Genomic DNA, 13,483 nt, shown 5'->3' on the forward strand with positions numbered 1-13,483 from the left:
GGCCATTTGTCCCTGTAGATTGACTGGTCAGACTTCAGTTTTGGTTGGCTGCATCCTTAGAGAGTTGATGACAGATGTTCCTTTTCCCCTTTATTCCCATCAAAGTGGTCACTAGAATTAGAAGCTTGATTAGATTCAGGTTTTTTTTTAAAAAAAGCTTTTTAATTTTTATTTATTTATTATTTTTGGCTGTGTTGTGCCTTCACTGCTGCACACAGGCTTTCTCTAGTTGTGGCGAGTGGGGGCTACTCTTCGTGGTGGTGCACGGGCTTCTCATTGTGGTGGCTTCTCTTGTGGAGCACAGGCTCTAGGCACATGGGCTCAGTAATTGGGGTGCACGGGCTTAGTTGCTCCGCGGCATGTGGGATCTTCCCAGACCAGGGCTCAAACCTGTGTCCCCTGCATTGGCAGGTGGATTCTAAACCACTGCATCACCAGGGAAGTCCCTCAGGTTTTGTTTTTTTCCTGACAAAGCTGCAGGTGCTTCTGGCTACTTCCTCTTGTGTCACGTCAGGGATGCTCCCTTTTAGTGATGCTGAGATCAACCAGTGGGTCATATGGTGTCAGCAGAATCCTTCCATTTCAACGTTCCCCATAAACGTTTCCCTAGTGGTTCGAGTAGCCCTGACAGTCATTGCTAACATCCGTTATTTCCTTAAGGGTCCCACAATAGTAATTTTCTATCATTCCATCTGCATTTCTTAGCTGTGAATCCGATATAAAGAAGAACTTTACCTCATCAGCTATTTGATGACTCTGAAATACACAGGAAAGGAAGGATAAATGCTCAATTTTTCCCTTTATTAATTTTCAGAATGAGTTGATATCCTGGCAGTTCTTCAACAGTGACTAATGAGCTTTTGAAAATATCATTATAACTCCTGGACTTACACATATTTGATGTTTCAATCCACTGCAGTCTTCCCTCCATCCCCCACGGTCAAATTGTCCCATATTTGGCCAGTAAGAATCTCTCCAACTTGCTACCTGCTACCTTGAATCCATGGATTAATATTGTTCATCAGTTTTGTTAAAATTTCCACTATTACTTGTTTAATCATTGCTTCAGAACCATTTTTTCACTCTGGGACTCTAGCTAAAATAGTTTATAATACTATATCCTCTGTATCTCTTTTCTCTATTTTCTCTCTGTGTACCTTCTTTCAGCATAGTTATTTTGAGATTCATCCATGTTGTTGCATGTATAAATAGTTCGTTCTTTGTTATTGCTGAATAGCATTCCATTCGATGGATATACCATGATGATTTGTTTATGCATCCATCTATCAGTGGACATTTGGGTTGTTTATAGTTTGTGGCTGTAGAATAAATATAGTATGAACAACTGTGTACAAGTTTTGATTTCTATGGAATAAATGCCTCATGCGACAATTATTGAGTTATATAGTATTTGTCTAATTTTTTTAAAAAGACTGCCAAACTATTTTTCAGAGTGGCTGGATCATTTTATAGTCCCACCAGCAATATTTGCCAGTATCTGTCTTTCAATTGGTGTATTTAGAGCATGTACATTTAATATAATTGGTTTGTTAGGTCTAAGTTTGCCGTTTAATTTTTTGATTTTTGTTTGTTCTGGTTTTGTTTTCTTTTTCCTGCCTTCCCATAGGTTACTTAAACATTTTTTAGAATTTCATTTTGATTGATCTAATAGTGTTGTTTTGAGTATCTATCTATAAATATATTAGACTTATCACAGTCTAATGGTGTCATCATTTGACCAATTCGAGTGAAGTACAGAAACCTTTACTTCCCTTTACATCTTTTTACCCCCTACCATTTATAATATAATTGATATTTCCTCTACCTACCTTTAGAACCACATCAGATAGTAGTATAATTTTTCCTTTAACTGCCAAATATAATTTATAAAACTCAAGAGGAAAAGGAAAGTATATTGTACTGATCCATATTTTTGCTTACAATATTTGTTCTTCCTTCCTGAAATTCCTGGATTCTTTATCATTTCCTTTCTATTTAGATAATTTTCTCCAGCCATCCTTTTCAGGTAGGTCTGCTAGCAACAAATTCTTAGTTTGCCTTCATCTGAGACTGTCTTAATTCCCCTTCAGTCCTGAAGGATATTTTCTCTGGCTAGAGGATTCTGAGTTGATAGTCCTCTTTCAGCACTTGAAAAATGCTGTGCCACTTCCTTCTGGCCCCCGTGCTTTCTGATGAGAAATCTGCTGTCATGTGAATTTTTTCCATTATAGGAAGGTGTCGTTTCACTATCACTTTCAAGATTTTTCTCTTTGTCTTTAGTTTTCAGAAGTTTGACTTGTGTCTTGATGTGAATTTCTTTGGGTTTATCTTATGTGGGATTCACTAAAATTCTTAGATCTGTAGGTCTGTGTTTCTACCAAGTTTAAGAAGTTTTCAGCCATTATTTATTCATGTACTTTTTCAACCCACCTTTCTTTCTCCTTTCCTTCTGTGACTCCGATAACATGAATGTTAGATCTTTTATTATAGGCCCATGGGTCCCTGTGTCTATTTTTTTCTTTCAGTCTATTTTCTCTCTGTTGTTCAGGTTGGATAATTTCTATTATTCCATTTTCAGGTTCACTGATTCTTTCTCCTATCCCTTTCTTTATGCTGTTGAGCCCATCTATTGAGTTTTTAATTTAATTATTATAGTTTTTGGTTCTAAAATTTCCATTTAGTGCTTTATTTCTTCCATTCATTTGCTGAGACTTTCTTTTTCCCCCCATTTGTTTCAAGCCTGTTTGTAATGGCTCATTTAAGCATTTTAATTAAAATCTTTGTCACTTAATTCTGTATTCTCTGTCATCTTGGTGTTGGCATATGTTGACTGTCTTTGTTCATTAAGTTTGATATCTTCCTGGTTCTGGCACCATGAGTCAGTGATTTCCCACTGAAACCCAGACATTTGAGTATGTTATGTTATGAGACTCTGATTTATTTAAAACCTTCTGTTTTTGCTGGTTTCTGATGAAGTCCAATTATCCGTTTTTTTTTTTTCTCACTTGTGCCTTTGGTGTTAAGTCTAAGAATCCACTGTCAATCCAAGATCATGAAGACTAACCTCTATGTTGTCTTCTGAGTTTTATCTCTTACTTTTAGGTCATTTTGAATTAATTTTTGTACAATATATGGTCTGAGGTAGGGGGTCCAACAATTCTTTTTTGTGTGGATACCCAGTTGTCCCAGCACCATTTGTTGAAAAGACTGTTTTTCCCTCTATTGATTGGTCTTGGCATTCTAGTCAAAAATCAGTTGGCCATAGATGTATGGCTTTATTTCTGGATTTTCAATTGTATTTCATTTATCTGTATGTTTATCCTCTTACCAGTACCACACTGTCTTGATTACTGTTGCTTCTCAATCATTTTGATGTAATTTCTTTTCCTCGCTGAGATACTTTACAATCTACTTTTATCCTTGTTCTGAAATTTCACAGTGATGCAGCTTTGGTATTTGTCTTTTTACATGTATTTTGTGAGCTTTAACATTGGAAATCTGTGCCCTTCAGTCCTGCAAAATGCTCTGGAATTACTTGCTCAGATTTCCTGCCTTCCATTTTCTCCATCCTTTTTGTGGAACATGGGTGTCAAACCTCCTGGACTAATTTAATTTTATTTTAGTCTTTTCTCTCTGACCATCCATATCTTTGTCATTTTTTGTTCTTTAGGAGAGATTTCCTGCATTATCTTTCCTCTTCTATTTGAGTTTCTGCTATTAAATTTCTAATCCTTTGTCCCTTTTTAAAGCATTTTGTTTTTAAAACATGGATGCAAACTCTCTTATTCCACTGAAGAAATGAATTGGGGGTGGGGGAGCTAAATGGAATTTTTTTTTTCTCGGCTTTTTACATTGATTGCCTCTGTTCCTTCCAAGTCCCGATCTCCCTTCCCCACCTCTGTTGGTTTTGTTCTCTAGCTTTTATATTAAGGCTTTCCCCATAGCATGTGTGGTGAACCTTGGCTATCCACTCATAGATAGGACTGTGGCACTCTAAGGCTGACTGGGGGCTTCCCTGGTGGCACAGTGGTTAAGAATCCACCTGCCAATGCAGGGGACACGGGTTCGAACCTTGGTCCGGGAAGATCCCACATGCCACAGAGCAAACTAAGCTCATGCGCCACAACTACTGAGCCTGTGCTCTAGAGCCCGCGAGCCACAACTACTGAGCCCATGTGCCACAACTACTGAAGACCGCGTGCCTAGAGCCCGTGCTCCACAACGAGAAGCCACCGCAGTGAGAGGCCCACGCACCGCAACAAAGAGTAGCCCCCGTTCGCCGCAGCCAGAGAAAAGCCCAAGCAAAGCAACAACGACCCAACGCAGCCAAAAATAAATAAATAAATAAAATAAATTAAGGCTGATTGGAAGCTCTTGTGGATGAGCGGCACTTGTCAAAGATTAGGTTTCACTGTGGAGTAACCAAGCCAGGAAACTGCCCCACCTCTCCCCTTTCTCCTCCCCAGCCTACAGTTTTGTCTTTTGTTATTTTGGCTATGCCGTGCGGCATGTGGGATCTTAGTTCCCTGACCAGGGAGCGAACCCAAACCCCTTGTATTGGAAGTGTGGAGTCTTAACCACTGGACTGCCAGGGAGGACCCTCCACCAGCCTATGGCTGACAGAGCTTTTCTCTTGGATGTTCGATTTTCCAGGGTAGGATTTCTCCTAATTCCTGCCTGGGGGATATGAACCTGGTTTTCATAGTTCTTAAGAGTGGAGGGAAGGGTCAGTGTGAAGGGAGGACCCTACCAACATGCACTTTCCCCTAATTCTTGTTTTCAGCAGGACTGTGACTTTAGGGGAGCCAAATGCACTGTGGTTCAGTATCTCCAGCGAGTCAACCTTCTGTTTTCAGTCTAGATGCGGAGAGGGTCTTCACCTAGACTTTCTGGGAGTCTTCCTGTGTTCAGCCTTACCCATAGCACGGCTTTCAGAGCTGACTCCTTCCTGAGTTCCAACTGGACTCGACTTGCCTCCCTGAGCTCTCAGCTTCTTGTTCCGCTAAGCCCATTGGTCCAGCGCTTTCCCACCAGCAGAGCTGTGTGGATATCTCACATCTGGGTCATCCACTCTCCCGTTCTCTGTCCTGTGTTTATGCCTCTAAAAAAATCTTTACTGTTGTCTTAGAGGGATTAGGGAAGGAGTGGAGAGGTAAATACCAATGTTAATCCAGAATGCTTTTCAAAATTACCAGTTTTTAAGATACTTATTTCTAGACCATCTCCTTAAAGTGCTATATTGGTATAAACTAACTTTAAAAATATATAGCTGTTTGTAATTATTGGCCATTATGATTTGATTGGTTGTTTCTTTTACAGAGCTTTAAAATGATAAATAAAGAATTAACAGCAAGCAAATTTGTGGAGGTCATAGCAGAGGATAATCCTTTCATGCATGATGGAATTGACAGCAACTTTAAACTTGAGGTTTGTAAACAGGTGTCACGAACAGTCCAGATCCAACTCAGGCTGTTTGCTCTACCTTGGACACTAAGATTGGATTGGGCACCTCTCTGGGTCCACGTCTGACACTGAGTCACACCTGCCGCTTAGCTGTTCCCTGAATACACCCACCACACCCCTACCTCAGGACATTTGTACTTGCTAACCTCCGCCCCCACCACCTGTTTTTGTCTTATATAACATATCTTGCCTGTAGTTCTAAGGCTAACAGTCAGAAATCAAGGTGTTGCTGGAATTGGATCCTCCTGAGGGCTGTGGGGAAGGATCTGCTCCAGGCCTTTCTCCTTGGCTTGTAGAGGTTGTCTGTTCCCTGTGTCTCTTCACATTGCTTTCTATGTTTCTGTCTGTGGGTCCAAATTTCCCTCTTAAGGACGGCCGCCACATTGAACTAGGGCCCACCCCAATGGCCTCACTTTAGCTCGATTATCTGTAAATCTGAGCATACTGGGGGACAGGACTCCAGCGCTTTTTTGGGAGGCACAGTTCAAACCGTAACAGTCTTCCCTTTGCAACCCCCCTCCCCATTCATATCCTCCTTATGTACAAAGTACGTTCACCCTATCCCAGCATCTCCAGAGGGCTTAGCCATTCCAGCACCAACTCTTACAGGTGCCACTTCTCTAGTTGTCCAAGAAAAAAAGAAATACTTCTGAAAGTGACTGTCCTCAATTAGCTAATATAAAATAAAATGTTTCTGGCAGATAGAAAAATGACTTACAAACTAAGGAGAGAATATACATCCTCACATATCTTTTAAATGCTGTAGTTTTTATTGCAAACTGGTGTGCGCCCAGGATGCCTGAGTGTTGAACAAGGTGGTACTTTCCAGGGAACAAACACCCAGAAGAACTGCTGGTCCACCTCGAGGTGTGTCAGGATGAATAAGACCCTTTATATTTTCTTATATTTCAGCTGGTTTTCCTGGAATTCTTTGAAGCTCTGTTAAGCTTCGCACTCATCTCTGTTACTAACCAATCGACTAAATTCTATTTAAATTTTCCAAATGATGACTTGTCTGGAAACGAAGCTGGAAGCACTTATACAATGATAAATCAGGTAACAAATAATATCTTAGAATTTACAGAGTAAGGAATGGGTTTTATTCTGGAATGGTTAAACCATCATCAAGACTATCTTGGGCTTTTGTAACTCTTCAGGAAATAGTTTAAATAATTTAAGACTTCTTTTCACATTCTGAGTGTATTGTCTTTTTTCTACATTAGGGAAAATGTATTTTCTGGTCATGACCTATGATAGTGGAGAAACGTAATGAGTGTCAGAGCGCCTACCAACACCCTCAGGGGTGTGGGGCTCCCCTGGCTGGACCACGAGGCCTACGGCATCTGAGGTGGTTTTTATGAAACATTTCATCCCATGATCTAGTGTTTACAAGAGTGGATCGCCCGTCACAGAGCACAGATGCCAAGGAACAGCTCCCGAGCATGTGCAGGATGCTGGGCGCGTCCCAGAGGACGGGACCTGCTCATGGGGCTGGACACTGGGCTTCACGCCAAAGCCTTGGGGGAGCAGGGACAGCGTAGGCCGTTGACCGAAAGATCTAGCCGCTGGGTCAGATGGAGCGGGGGTTTCAGGGTAGTGGGCTGGAAAGGTTTCTTTCTGATCGTTGAGTCCTTCATTCGGAGCCACAAGGGAGCGTGTTGGGGGCCAGCGGAAACCCTAGCTGGGAAACTCGCCAGAGCTGCTCACTCAGGGAGACCTCTCACTGTTGGTCATCTAAGGAGCGCCTCTGACCATGAGTCCCAGGATGTACCTTGGACCCTCGTGCAGGTTCAACTTCAGTAGCACACAGTCCACCTGATCAGCAGATACGCCCCCTCCAGGTCATCCAAGAGCCTGGCCACCAGCTGGGGCTGGGTCATGTCCACCTTAAACTCATCCATGCCTGCATGGATGGCAGCAAATGGACTCCAGTAACCACACACGGACACGCTGGCCTTGGGGACAGCCTCAGAAACCATCCGATCAAGTTCACGTCTGGTTTCCAATCTGGCACCGCACATCCATCAAGATAAACAAGTCCTATTATAACCATGCAATGGGGAATGAGCCAGCAGTGAAATAACTCATGACACATGCCAACAGCATGGGTGCATTAATTATGCTGGGTGAAAGAAGCCAGACAGAAAAGGATACATACCACTGTGATTCCAATGACATAAAATTCTAGAAATGCCAAGTGATCTGTAGTGACAGAAAACAGGTAAGTAAGTAGTTGCCCGAGGATGAGGGAAGAGGGCTTCCTGGGGCACAGGAAACCTGGGGTGATGGATACGTCCACTCTCTTGAGGTAATGGTTTCACAGGTGTAGACACGTCGAAACTCACCGTCATAGTGTGCGTTATGTGCAGGTCATTGTAAATCAATTACACCACGTTAAAATCATGTGCACGTGTGTCTCCACGGAAAACAGAAATCCTCTTGTGTGTTTGTCATTGATCAGAACACCCAGAACAGGAGTCCAAGTGCGCTAAGAAGCCAGGAATCTGAGGTGCAGTACGGCAGCGCTAAGTCGTCTTCAAGCAAGTTAGGAGTCTTGCTTGACACAAGCAAGATAAGGAAATCAGAGGTCTGTATTCACAGCTAACCATGAAAACAGTGCCGCGGCCACGGTTATCTACCGCTGTTGCACACCTGCTATGTGGTGAGGGCTCTTCTGGTGCCAGGGTTCTGGCGGGAACAGAAAGCCCGTCCTCTTGTGGGCGTCACATTCGGGGCAGAGAGGGACGTGGTGACACGTGCAGAACAGGAAGAGTGAACACCCTCGGGGTGCTTACCAGGTGCTACGCACTTCCCAGGGGTCCGCTCATTTAATGCCCACACGACCTGTAGGTGCTTCACCGGCTCCAAGGGGGAACTGAGGCACAGAGAGGTCGAGTAACTTGCCCACCGTCACAGAACTGGTAAGCAGTGGAGCTGGGGCTGGGGGTTTGCACACAGGCAGTTCGACTCCAGGATTTACACCTGTTACCGCAGTGCTATACTTCTTTACACTTGGGAGGGATCAGTGATGCGGTGGAAAGCGAGGCAGGCGCTGGAGACTGAGAGACAGGGTGGGGTGGGAAGTGAAGGTCTTCGGATGAAGCCACACTTGAGCGCAGCTTGGGGGAGACTGTCCTGTGCGGGGGCCTTGAGGCGGGAGCACCTCTGGGGTGTTGGAAGGGGTGTAGCAGCAGGTGTAGCCACGTTGGGGTGGCCCAGGAAGATGCACTGAGTGAGGCAGTGCCCGGCCAGGAGGGGGCCCTGAGCAAGGGGGGTCAGTAGGCTCACGATGGCTTTGCTGTTGACAAACCCGTAAGGAAGCTCTTGGAATTATCTGCATGTATTTTGAAGGCTGTGCAGTTTGAGAGGGAAGGAGAAGGCAAAGATGATTCTAAGTTTTTTTTTTGGCCTGAACGACTGGAAGAACAGAGCTGCCATTTATCATGAAGGGGAGGACTGGGGTTTGAGGAGGAGATGAGTTTTGGGGGTGAAATTAAAGGCATGCGTTTGGGCATGTCAGACTTAAGGTGCCTGATGAGACATCCACGTGGTTACAGCAAGTGGCAGCTGGAGACAAAGTCTGGAGTTCAAGGATGGGATCTACTGGAGATAAAAATGTAGGCATAAACAGCATGTATTGATATATGGTTTTTATATATATATATATATATATATATATATATATATACTATATATATATATATATATATATATATATATATATATATAGTATATATATATATATATATATATATAGTATATATATATATATAGTAATTAAAGCCACTAAGAGATGGATTAATACTTTCCCAACAGACCCAGGGAGTATTTTCTAGTCGTTGGTTTCCTGGGGGAAGCCTTCCAGCAGATACAATAGCTCTGTTATTCATTTCCTTAATAGGACATACATACAGATTAAAAAGTCAAATTTTAGGCAGATTAAAAATAGTCAAATTAGCATAAAGGTAATGGCCTCATTAAGACTTTTCTAATTATTTATAATGTAGAAAATTAGTTTTAGTCCATAATGATGCAGAAGTTATATTTTGCTTTATGATTTCTTTTTTTTTTTCTAAAGAAAAAGCCCAAGATCAAGAAGTCTCTAAGTGATGGAAAAGCTTCCAAAATGAATTTTAAATCCCCAGGAAAGGAGCTAACCTGTCTTTTATCTCAAAATGGTGAGTATTTTAAAAATAGAACTTTGATATTAGCAAACTGTTGCTTATAAATGATTTAACGTTTATAAAAATGTACAACCATCTTTTAAAATATAATTAGGCTGGGACAGCTGCTCCCAACTCTGCCCCCTCGCTTGACAGGGTTCCCTTTCAAGGTATTGATCTTTTTCCCCTTTTCTTTCCCCAGTTTTACTGAGATATAATTGACATACAGTGCTGTATAAGTTTAAAGGTGTACAACATAATGACTTGACTTACATGTATTGTGACATGATGACCACAATACGTTTAGTTAACATCTATCATCTCATAAATACAAAAATTCTTCTTGTGATGAGAACACTTAGGGTTTATTCTCTTAACAACTTCCACAGATATCATTCAGCAGTGTTAGCTACAGTCATCGTGTTGTACGTTACATCCCTGGTACTTATGTACCTTATAACTGGAAGTTTGTACCTTTGACCACCTTCCTCCAGTGTCCCCCATCTCCCTCCTCTGGTAACCACATATCTCTTTTTATATGTTTGTATTTTTTTAAAATAGGTTCTACTTATAAGTGAGATCATACAGTATTTGTACGTCTCTGTCTGACTTACTTCACTTAGCGTAATGCCCTCAAGGTCCATCCACGTTGTTGTAAATGGCAGGCTCTCCTCCTTTTTATGGCTGAGTACTATTCCACTGTGTATATATACCTCTTCTTTATCCATTCATCTGTTGAGGGACACTTAGGCCATCTCCTGTCTTGGCTGTTGTAAATGGTGCCACTGTGAATGTGATGGTGCAGCTATCTCTTCGACATAGGTTAAGAAATTTTCTAAGATATTAATTTTAGAAAACCAAAATATTTAAGCTATTTAGGAAAAAAATAACAGGTACCAGGAGACTTGAAGGAAGCGTTGACAATCATGGCTGTGGTCAGCTGACGCCAGCCTTGTTCCAGGTGGTCCCTGAAGCATTTTGCAGTTACCTTAATCCTCACAAGCCCACGAGAAGCACAGTGTCACCCACCTTATGGGGGGATGAGGACACTCAGCCCAGCACAGGAACTGACAGAACTGGGGAACAGGAACACAGACCCCAGAGTTATTGCAAGACTGTATTAATGCTCATTTTAATCAAACATTCTTCCAGAGAAAAAAGAAAAATCCAAGGATGAACAAAAGGAAAAATTCAATACATGGATCAGTAACATGTACATCTTTTTTGTGAACACTCTCTTCCAAGCACATAAACATGAAGAAACCCTTAAGGAGAAAGTAAAGGAAATCAGGCTACATAATGAAGCAATGGCCCTTCAGAGGAAGGTGGAGAATGAGGAGCTGGAGGCAAGGTAACTCAGTGAAACCCCTCGGCTCCCTCCCTCCCTCCTGCCCGCCCAGCTCTCGGGCATCTTTCTTTCCTGTCTTCTGTAGCCACCATAAGCTTCAGGACCAAACACTTTCATTAAAAGTCTACCACCTCTGGGCTTCCCTGGTGGCACAGTGGTTAAGAATCCACCTGCCAATGCAGGGGGACACGGGTTCAAGCCCTGGTCTGGGAAGATCCCACATGCCGCGGAGCAACTAAGCCCGTGTGCCACAACTACTGAGCCCGTGAGCCACAACTACTGAATCCCACACGCCTAGAGCCCATGCTCCGCAACAAGAGAAGCCACTAAAATGAGAGGCCTGCGCACCACAGTGAAGAGTAGCCCCTGCTTGCTGCAACTAGAGAAAGCCTGCATGCAGCAACGAATACCCAATGCAGCCAAAAAAAAAAAATGAATAAAATAATCTAAAAATATATATTAAAAAAAAAAGTCTCCGCCTTCCGAGGGGCGGCACGTCCTCATGTGCAGCTGGGAACCCGTAGCCACCAGTTCTGTCCTGGTTGTCTCAGGCATCCCCAGGCATCCATGAGGAGGCAGCGTGACATAGATCCAGACTGCCCGGGTTCACATCCCAGCCCCATCACTTATATCACCTGGGTGACCTTGGTGAGGTCTGTCCCTGTGTGCCTGTTTCTGCATCTTTAAGGTGGAGGTGATACCTTGTAGACTGTTGTGAGGACTGAGTGAGCTAGTGTTTGTGAAGCATCGAGAACAATGGTGTGTGGTGAGCACCTAGCAAAAGCCGCACACTTACCTTTCTAGAACCACTGTCCAGGCTTAGTTCCATGCAGACAGGTCAGTCCCAAGTGCAAATGTCTGACCTCTGTAAAGGGCATCTCAAGCCCATTGGTCTGTGGAAGAGAGCATTAGACTTAAGGAAAATGGCTACAACAGTATTTTATTTTTTTACAACAGTATTTTAAAAGGCTACTTACTAGCTAAGTTGCTTCAGAGACAAGTGCGTCACAGGTCATCTTAGATGTGTGAAAATTTGTCTTAAACTATCTAGCTATTGCACCACTTTTTATTTCAGGCAAAGTGATGACAGTTTAGTTCTGTTCACAAAAACTATTGAGATTCACGTATGGACTACTTTACACCACATACAACATAAAAACCGGTTTTGAAATTTCAAAGACAAAAAAAGGTACCTTCTTGTGTTTGCTTCTTGTTAGGCTGAACAGCTTGAGAGAGGAAGAGACCAAAAGGCAAGACTATGAGGTCGCCATCACTGTGATCAAGGAACCAGTGGATGCCACATCCTTGAATTTCACGCTGAGCCTCCTGAAAGACGACACAGTGGTGTCCCAGTCCACCAAATCCACTGCAAATAAGAAAAAGAAAAAGTAGACGTCACTGGGTTTGTAAATGAGCCACGAGAACAAGCAGGTGTGAAGGGAATTTAGAACCAAAGCCTGTAACAAATTTCCTACCCAATAAAATTACTTGTGTTTTACTTCTTGTCTAAGTGTTTCTTGAAATACCACTACCTGGGCCTACCGGGTTTTGGGTTTCTAATATGGTTGGATCACTGAAATGCCTGTTTTTTTGTTTTTTTTGGTTTTTTTTGGCGGTACGTGGGCCTCTCACTGTTGTGGCCTCTCCTGTTGCGGAGCATAGGCTCCGGACGCACAGGCTCAGCGGCCATGGCTCACGGGCCCAGCTGCTCTGCGGCATGTGGGATCCTCCCCAGACTGGGGCACAAACCCGTGTCCCCCACGTCGGCAGGCAGACTCTCAACCACTGCGCCACCAGGAAAGCCCTGAAATGCCTGCGTTTTGACAACTGAGCTGAATGAAAATACACAGATGTGGGTATTAAATGTGTATTGTTTTCTTTTTTTAAGTCCAAGTATAAAACTGGTGATTAAATTTAGAATCTGATAAAACCAGTGGGGAGTGAAGTTGTTTAAACGTTTCTTTAGGCCCTCTCCCCTGAGCCTGGCACACCTCCTTTGCCCCTTGTAACCGCCCTGTGCCCACATCCTACCTGTCCTTCACATGCTGCCTCTTACATGGCCTCTTCCCTGGTCATTTCCCATCCATTCCCACAGCATCGCAAACAGCACTGCATGGACAAAAGGCCGAACAATGTAGGATAAAGAGCCAGGTGTGCAGTCAGCAGTTAAGTGAATACTTTAAGTCTGTTAGGAAAATGTTACAGCTAATAGTTGTGTTAAATATAAGAGTAACCACCAAAAGCATAAAAATACAATCTGAAGTTTCCAAACTAGCAAAAAGGAAGGAAACTATCATCTGACATAAAGCTGGGAAAAAGAATCGAAAAAAGAATGGAAACAGAAAACGCAAAAGATGACAGGGAAAGAAAAAATCTACCCGTCATCACCAAGCAAACAGGTTAACTCACCTCTTCCTCCCCTTCAAAATCCCAGAAATAATTAGATTGGGTTTAAAAGAAATAGAAATTCACTTCAATGTTATTCTTCACAAGGTAAACATCTTAAAAC

The 13,483-nt window shown here is 42.8% G+C and overlaps 1 protein-coding gene across 4 annotated transcripts in view; it reads left to right on the forward strand.

Annotated features, from left to right (window-relative positions):
• RSPH10B (radial spoke head 10 homolog B) overlaps positions 1-12,446 on the forward strand; it is a 37,573-nt gene extending 25,127 nt beyond the window's left edge. For 2 of the 4 annotated variants that reach the window (XM_060077743.1, XM_060077745.1), the window contains 6 exons: positions 5,320-5,427; positions 6,376-6,519; positions 7,925-8,050; positions 9,542-9,641; positions 10,779-10,977; positions 12,192-12,446. In XM_060077743.1, coding sequence (XP_059933726.1) covers positions 5,320-5,427; positions 6,376-6,519; positions 7,925-8,050; positions 9,542-9,641; positions 10,779-10,977; positions 12,192-12,366 — 852 coding nt within the window. In that variant the 3' untranslated portion in view covers positions 12,367-12,446. Of the gene's footprint in view, positions 1-5,319; positions 5,428-6,375; positions 6,520-7,924; positions 8,051-8,313; positions 8,385-9,541; positions 9,642-10,778; positions 10,978-12,191 lie in introns of those variants that run through there. The other 2 variants (XM_060077744.1, XM_060077747.1) reach the window with 2 other exon arrangements.
• Positions 12,447-13,483: the final 1,037 nt, after the last annotated feature.

The sequence above is a fragment of the Mesoplodon densirostris genome, chromosome 16 (assembly GCF_025265405.1).
Source record: "Mesoplodon densirostris isolate mMesDen1 chromosome 16, mMesDen1 primary haplotype, whole genome shotgun sequence".
NCBI lineage: Eukaryota > Metazoa > Chordata > Mammalia > Artiodactyla > Ziphiidae > Mesoplodon > Mesoplodon densirostris.